Consider the following 8,826-nt stretch of genomic DNA (forward strand, 5'->3'; position numbering starts at 1 on the left):
AACCCTTGCCCCCATTCATACATAGCCTCTACCATTATCAACATTCCCCACCAGATACAATGTACAACATTTGATGCAATTGATAAACCTACACTGGTGCATCATTATCACCCAGAGTCCATAGTTTACATTAGGGTTACTCTTGGTGTTCTACATTCTATGGCTCTGGAAATTTATAATGGCAGATATCTACCATTATAGTATCATACAGAGTAGTTAGTTTCACTGCCCTAAAAATCCTCTGTGCTCTGCCTATTTACAATCCTTTTTTAATATACTTTTTGCTGAGGTTTCTTTGATCATTTTTTTATATAACAGTGACCTTGTGAGAACATTTTCTGTAACAAAAAATAGGTAATTCTGTCTTTAGCATAGTTTAAATGTTTAAAATTATAATTGGTAGTTTAGGAAATTATCAGTGGCTGAAAGTTTCTTTCAGCTTCACAACTTGTTATTAGTAATATTCTGTAAAGTTATTTTTTTTTAGCTACCTAGTTTTTTAAAATTATTTATTTATTTATTTTTGGCTGTGTTGGGTCTTCGTTGCTGTGCACAGGCTTTCTCTAGTTGCGGCGAGTGGGGGCTACTCTTTGTTGCAGTGCGTGGGCTTCTCATTGCAGTGGCTTCTCTTGTTGCAGAGCATGGGCTCTAGGCGTGCGGGCTTCAGTAGTTCTAACGTGTGGGCTCAGTAGTTGTAGCTCACAGGCTCCAGAGCACGGCTCAGTAGTTGTGGCACACGGGCTTAGTTGCTCCGGGGCATGTGAGATCTTCCCAGACCAGGGCTTGAACCCGTGTCCCCTACATTGGTAGGCAGATTCTTTTTTGTTTTGTTTTGTTTTGTGGTACGCGGGCTTCTCACTGTTGTGGCCTCTCGTGTTGTGAAGCACAGGCTCCGGACGCGCAGGCTCAGCGGCCATGGCTCACGGGCCCAGCCACTCCGTGGCATGTGGGATCTTTCCGGACCGAGGCACGAACCCGCGTCCCCTGCATCGGCAGGCGGACTCTAAACCACTGTGCCACCAGGGAAGCCCTGGCAGGCAGATTCTTAACCACTGTACCACCAGGCCAGTCTTGTAAAGGTCTGACTGCTTGAATTTTCCTTCAATTTTCATGGTGTCAAATTTTCCTACCCTCACAGAAAGGATGGGGATATTTTCTACTGGGCAGAACTGTTTGTACAAAAAACAATCATTTGTTTTTTTGAAGGGTTAACTTGTCTATAGAACCATCTGGGACTGCTATTTTCTCTGGGGGAAGATTTGATCTTTTACAATAATTATAGAATAATCCAAGTTTTCATTTCTTCTTGAGTCAGTTTTTGTAAGTTGTATTTTTCTAAGAATTTGTAAATTTTTATCAAGTTTTAAGCTTTATTGCCAAAGTTGTTCATGGTATTCTTTTTTTTTTTTTTTTTTTGAGTTTTTTTGTTTTGTTTTTAAATTTATTTATTTATTTTTGGCTCTGTTGGGTCTTCGTTTCTGTGAGAGGGCTTTCTCTAGTTCCGGCAAGTGGGGGCCACTCTTCATCACGGTGCACGGGCCTCTCACTGTCGCAGCCTCTCTTGTTGCAGAGCACAAGCTCCAGACGTGCAGGCTCAGTAGTTGTGGTTCACGGGCCCAGTTGCTCCACGGCATGTGGGATCCTCCCAGACTGGGGCTCGAACCCGTGTCCCCCGCATTGGCAGGCAGATTCTCAACCACTGCGCCACCAGGGAAGCCCCCATGGTATTCTTATTATCTTTTCCATGATTTGGAACAGGGAGTTATGGCCTGATAATTGGTCCATATAATGGTCCATATATGGTTTATATAGTATAGTCTGTGCTCTGGACATACAGCTGGCCTGCTCTCCACATGGGTGGGTTCCACTCAGCGGATGTGGAGAGTCAACTATACTATGATATTTTATATGAGGCACTTAGTATTTGCAGATTTTGATATCCGCAGGCATCCTGAAACCAATCCCTTGCAGATACCAGTGGATGACTGTGAAGTTTTACCCCAAATTATTACTATTGTTTATTAGTGCATTACCTCCTTTTTAAAAACTGTGATGTTTATTGATCATCCCCATGGTATTAAATAGGCTCATGTTCCCAAGAAGACTGTCATATGCTGTTTCCAAATGCCAAAGACAAACTGGATTTCACAAGCATTTGTTCAACATTTTTATGTGCTCTTTATCAACTATCAAGAACTACAGATACAGAATACAGCAACCTAGCTCAGCACTGTCTCCACTCGCTTGAGCCCTGTCTCCTGAGCAGAGTGAGAAGTAGCTCAGTACTTGTCGGGCAGGCCAGCAGGTCTGAAGTGATTGGGGTCTTTGCCGCTCCGGCCCCATTCATTGGCAGCCTGGTCGGCCCTCGAGTCCTCCAGTCCGTGGCCACTGTCTCCATGCTTAAAAAAGTCTGTGACTCTCGGAATAACCTCTCTGGCATCGCTGGAATGGAGGAGGGCAGGTAGGGGATTACTCCAGGGCTGACGAGCAACAGCCCACCCTCCCCATCTCTCCTCTTTCCAAGGAATCAAGGACTCTGACAGGAGCTAGGAAAGAGGGGATGAAGCCTGAGGCTGCCCGGACTCAGCCCACCTCAGCCCTGCGGGTCCCCTTATGCTGGGTGAACAGCACCCATGCGGGAGGCTTGGGAATCGTCTGTGCCACCAGCCTTGCTCTGCTCTTCAGCCACTCAGACCCCACACAGGACACAGAGGGTGAGGGTGGATAAGAGGAGGAGAGGCCACAGCCCTACAGGAAGTCCTCCAGGGCTTGGCCCCTCCTGCCTGTCCGAGGCTCTCACACCCATCCCTGCATCCTCAGGGCCCCTGGTACCTGATCACTTTAGCAGCCCAGGCGCCCCCAGGTCCCCTTTGGGCAGCGTCATGGTTGCCCCGGGCATGGAAGTACTTGTCTGAATTTTTGTAATTGGCTTCTCTCATGTCAGAGTAGGCTCTCCACATGTCTTTAGTCCCTGGGAGGAAAAGAAAGTGATGATATGAACATGATCACGTCTCAGCAAAACAGAGAAAGAAAACATTTTCCTCTCACTGGGTCCAGATTTCAGCCTTTGACTAAGCCCTTGGAGATTATTATATTGGCTTGAAATGAATATTCCTTTACTTTTCACTTCCCTGGGTTAATGTTTTGAGAATCATACATGGTGCAAGTTTTACTCTGTTTGATTCCATCCTAAGTCTGTTGGTACTTCGTTTTTGGTTGTGTGTGATGCATGCGAAGAGGAGGTCGGATGCTCTTTAAGGGATGTTTGGTTGTACAATGGACCTCTACCTGGAAAGATACAGGAAACCCTCTGACCAGAGCTTGAGAACAACGGCGATTCTGAGGGAGGTTGCAGACATAGGATGCTCCCAACCTAGTCAAGGGGAGAAATCCATCCCTGTGGACAAAGTGAGGACAACTCGGTCCTGAGTATATCTGAATGTCCGGGGCATATTTGGACCCGGCCAACTGTCAAAATTCAATCAGCAGGGGCTTCCCTGGTGCCGCAGTGGTTGAGAGTCCGCCTGCCGATGCAGGGGACACAGGTTCGTGCCCCGGTCCGGGAAGATCCCACATGCCGTGGAGCGGCTGGGCCCGTGAGCCATGGCCGCTGAGCCTGCGCATCCGGAGCCTGTGCTCCGCAACGGGAGAGGCCACAACAGTGAGAGGCCCGCGTACAAAAAAAAAAAAAAAAAAAAATTCAATCAGCAGGTGATAAAGGTGAGTTCCTTAAGAGAGCTTTGAAGAAACAGGGTAATCAGATGCAGAAAAAGGGCAACTGACATACCAGCTCTAAAGTTCAGTGTCCTCTCCAATAAAATAGAGGAGTATTGCCTCCCTCAGAGTGGTTACACAGAAGAACTGAGGAAATACAGGTTTAAGAACTAAAACGTTGTAGGTGCTCAGTATACTATGACCTCTCTAGTCCTTAGGAAGAATGGGATAAAAAAAAAGAAAAAGAATGAAGATGAGGAGCAGGGAGTTATGGACAGAAGGACTCTGATCCGCTAGAATTAAATGGCAAAGTTAAAAAAAAAAACTTACCAGGACAAAGAGAAAAATCCAATGTAGAGTTATAATCAGGGTTTATATAATGACTCTATGAGATAACTTATCTTCATATTATATATTTGTCATGTCTGGCATTTGGAAAGATAGTTTTGTTGAGAGTTATGACATTCCTACTATACTTATTCCCACTGAGTTACTGATTTAAATTGGTCCTTGAAGTCCAGACTTTCTTAAAAAATATTTCCAAAATGCCTGGCATATCTTCTCACCTAAGGTCAGCAATACCAGAGGTACTATGCACACTTCAGTGTGCATAAAAATCAACTGGGGTGCTTAATAAAGGCCAGATGTCTAGTCTCAACCCCAGGGATTGTGATTCAGGGGAAGGGTTGTGTGTGGCCCCAGGCACCTGCATTCCACAAAGCACCCCAGACCACGGGTGATTCTCATGCAAGTGGCCCTAGAACAACCCTTTGAAAAACACTGACCTAAGAGATGAAAAAATATTTTTAGCTGGGTCTGTGAGAATTTAGATAGAATGGCCAGCAAACTCTTAAAACAATTATTCAGTAACTATCACAGAAAAATAATAACACAAAATAATTTTGTGAAATAAACAAATTTTTGCTACTTCACTCTGGCTAGTGAGGTACACATCTCTTGCTATCGGTTTCTGGCCAGGTCTCAGCCTCAGTAGAACCAGTGTCAAGGTAATTCATTGTGCCATTTATGGTGGGGAGAGGAGCTCTATCAAGTTGCCTTCTAAAGGCACCACATCCCCACTATTTGCCATTTGCTCAGATACAGAGCAGGACATGTGTTCACAAATCCCTCACTCTCCCACGTGTACTCTTGTCTGGGAGGCATATAATACCTCGGTTAATAGCAAGGTCTGGGGGAGCTCAATGTCTTGGGTTAAATCCCACTCTGCTGGAGGACTTTGTTAGGTGTCTTAATTTCTTGGTGCCTCAGTTTCTCTGGTAAGGGATAATGGTACCAACATTGCAGGACTAAAGGATTAAAACCTGAGGATGACAAGGAGTTCACTCATGCATGTGAAGCTCTTAGAACAGTGCCTAGCAGGTATTAAAAGCTCAGGTATTTTAGTTATAATTATTAAGTGGATGGGGAGGGTGAACATTCCCCACCCATTTAATGCACCCACTTCACGGTACCTGAGACTTGGAAATAAGCCATCCCTGGTTGCCCACGAGGGGGCAGCAGAGCCCCACTTGTATTTAGGGAACATGCACCTCCTGAACCCAGATCTCTTCCTCACTCCTGCTGAAAGTTGGGGCCCAAACTCTATGTGACCTCGGGCTTGGGAATCCCAAGGGTGCAAAGCTGGCCAGAAAAACCTGGGGAAGTGCTACCACGGAAACCAAGCTCCTTTTTTTCCCTCTTATGGCCTTTGCCCTGTGGGGATGTGACCTCTGCTCAGGTGAATCTTGGGAGCTGAAGATGCATCCTTCCCCTGACCCATCCTTTGATCCTTACCTTGACCAGCTTCCTTGAGGAATGTAGCCCATCTCTGGCTGCTGACCCCCAGGATCAGGAAGCAGAAAATGATGCCCGTGGAAAGCTTCATCCTGCTGTAGGGAGATGAGCAGACACAAACAAGGATGACAGGTCTGGGTTTTTGTTCTTGTTTTTGTTTGTAATGTGGATACACCCTTGCATTCCAAAAAAAAAAAAAAAAAAAAAAAAATTCCACTGAATTTTATCTCAATATATAGCCGATAGATAGATAGCATTACAGAGGATCCAGTTCTCGTTTCCGTGTGTCTCACTGGAATCCCAATGATTTCCTGTGTGAGGGATTGCAACGGGCTTTTAGTATAAACCATTTCCAGTCCAATCATCCCCTATCAGCCCTGAAACCCAACTGCACAGCAAGTTTCCCAAAGGCATTAGGAGTTTGGGCACTATACCTCTCTGTAATATGAGATGAGGTAAACAATGCACAAGCATTTGTAGACTGCCTGCTCTACCTATCACTGACTTCACACAGAAGAATATGGAGCCCCTATCTCCCAAAGTATTCACAGCTGGTGAATTCTGATTGTCAGAATAGTAGATTCAGGAAGGAAACAGAGGGTTGGGCTACAGCACAAGAATGCTGGTGAAGAGAGAGAATCTCCAAAGAGGAAAAGTTTAGAAAGTTCTAGCACCTCACCTTTGGCTGTGCCTTCCTGCTGAGGCTCCCGGCGAAGCTGAGCTGCCTGTGCCGCCTGCCTGGGAGACGGGGCTGGTGCTTTATATACTGACACTTGGCTAGTGGAGCAAATGAGAAGAGAGGTTTGAACCAGAAGAAGAAAAACAAACAAACAGGAAAGAACGAAATTTGGGAAATTCCTCTTGACAGCATTTCAAAACAGCAGGGTTATTCTTCACACACATCTAATTCTCCTGGATTGTGTAATCTGGCAGTTTTCAAGGGTGTAGCAAGTTGGGCTGCTTCTGTCTGTTTCCAGTCTCACTCCTGGCGGGGAAAGGTGTTTTCCCCACACAATAATATACTGACTTTTGCTGTGAAGAATAATCAATATTAGAAAAAAAGAGGTGATTGCCTAAAGAATGTGAGGATACAGGGCAAAAGGAAAAGCAGTACGGGGCCATTGCAAGGGACAGCTCAGGATGAAGCTGGGACCCCAGGGTACAGGAGTCAGAAAAGAAGGAGATAGAAACCCAGGAAACCCGGGGGTGTAAGTCATCAGGAGGCGGAAGCGCAGCGGGGGCGGGAAGGTGGTAGAACGCCGCATTGAGATCGGTTTGCCGGTCTTTAAGTGGTCGCGCCCCCTTGGAGAACGCGACCAGAAGGCAAGGCGGTCCCGGGCTCTCTAGCTTCGTGGTGATTGTAAAGTGCAGACCACTTGCCACAGAACATAGCTGAAACAGAAAATAGGAAGATGGCAGCAAACCCTTCAGGACAAGAGCATTAAAAATTCACCCCAAAGATAGCCTCATCTACCAGAGCGCAGACAGCAGAAGCAAGAGGAACTACAATCCTGCAGCCTGTGGAACAAAAACCACATTCACAGAAAGATAGACAAGATGAAAAGGCAGAGGGCTATGTATCAGATGAAGGAACAAGATAAAATCCCAGAAAAGCAACTAAATGAAGTGGACATAGGCAACCTTCCAGAAAAAGAATTCAGAATAATGATAGTGAAGATGATCCAGGACCTCGGAAAAAGAATGGAGGCAAAGATCAAGAATATGCAAGAAATGTTTAACAAAGACCTAGAAGAATTAAAGAACAAACAAACAGAGATGAACAGTACAATAACTGAAATGAAAACTGCACTAGAAGGAATCAATAGCAGAATAACTGAGGGGGAAGAACGGATAAGTGACCTGGAAGACAGAATGGTGGAATTCACTGCTGCAGAACAGAATAAAGAAAAAAGAATGAAAAGAAATGAAGACAGCCTAAGAGACCTCTGGGACAACATTAAACACAACAACATTTGCATTATAGAGGTCCCAGAAGGAGAAGAGAGAGAGAAAGAACCCGAGAAAATATTTGAAGACATTATAGTCAAAAACTTCCCTAACATGGGAAAGGAAATATCCACCTAAGTCCAGGAAGCGCAGCAAGTCCCATACAGGATAAACCCAAGGAGAAACACACCGAGACACATAGTAATCAAATTGGCAAAATTAAAGACAAAGAAAAATTATTGAAAGCAACAAGGGAAAAATGACAAGTAACATACAAGGGAACTCCCATAAGGTTAACAGCTGATTTCTCAGCAGAATCTCTACAAGCCAGAAGGGAGTGGCATGATATACTTAAAGTGATGAAAGGGAAGAACCTACAATCAAGATTACTCTACCCAGCAAGGACCTCATTCAGATTCAATGGAGAAATCAAAAGCTTTACAGACAAGCAAAAGCTAAGAGAATTCAGCACCACCAAACCAGCTCTACACCAAATGCTAAAGGAACTTCTCTAAGTGGGAAACACAAGAGAATAAAAGGACCTACAAAAACAAACCCAAAACAATTAAGGAAATGGTCATAGGAACATACATATCGATAATTACCTTAAACGTGAATGGATTAAATGCTCCAACCAAAAGACACAGACTTGCTGAATGGATACAAAAACAAGACCCATGTATATGCTGTCTACAAGAGACCCACTTCAGACCTAGGGACACATACAGACTGAAAGTGTGGGGATGGAAAAAGATATTCCATGCAAATGGAAATCAAAACAAAGCTGGAGTACCAATACTCATACCAGATAAAATAGACTTTAAATTAAAGAATGTTACAAGAGACAAGGAAGGACACTATATAATGATCAAAGGATCAATCCAAGAAGAAGATATAACAATTATAAATATATATGCACCCAACATAGGAGCACGTCAATACATGAAGCAACTGCTGACAGCTGTAAAAGAGGAAATCGACAGTAACACAATATAGTGGGAGACTTAAACACCTCACTTACACCAATGGACAGATCATCCAAAATGAAAATAAATAAGGAAACAGGAGCTTTAAATGACACAATAGACCAGATAGATTTAATTGATATTTATAGGACATTCCATCCAAAAACAGCAGATAACACTTTCTTCTCAAGTGTGCATGGAACATTCTCCAGGATAGATCACATCTTGGATCACAAACCAAGCCTCAGTAAATTTAAGAAAATTGAAATCATATCAAGCATCTTTTCTGACCACAACGCTATGAGATTAGAAATGAATTACAGGGGAAAAAACGTAAAAAACACAAACACATGGAGGCTAAACACTACGTTACTAAATAACCAAGAGATCACTGAAGAAATCCAAC

At 44.1% G+C, this 8,826-nt stretch overlaps 1 protein-coding gene across 1 annotated transcript; it reads right to left on the reverse strand.

Moving 5' to 3' along the window:
• Positions 1-2,154: 2,154 nt before the first annotated feature.
• LOC307055956 (serum amyloid A-2 protein-like) lies at positions 2,155-6,246 on the reverse strand. Its single transcript, XM_079708290.1, has 4 exons — positions 6,188-6,246; positions 5,509-5,603; positions 2,833-2,971; positions 2,155-2,442 (listed from the first exon to the last, which is right to left on the reverse strand). The coding sequence occupies exons 2-4, from the start codon at positions 5,597-5,599 to the stop codon at positions 2,280-2,282; spliced, it is 393 nt and encodes a 130-aa protein (XP_079564416.1). The 5' UTR covers positions 5,600-5,603; positions 6,188-6,246; the 3' UTR covers positions 2,155-2,279.
• Between the last annotated feature and the right edge of the window lie 2,580 nt (positions 6,247-8,826).

This window comes from Hyperoodon ampullatus, assembly GCF_949752795.1.
Source record: "Hyperoodon ampullatus genome assembly, chromosome: 7".
NCBI classification, from domain to species: Eukaryota; Metazoa; Chordata; class Mammalia; order Artiodactyla; family Ziphiidae; genus Hyperoodon; species Hyperoodon ampullatus.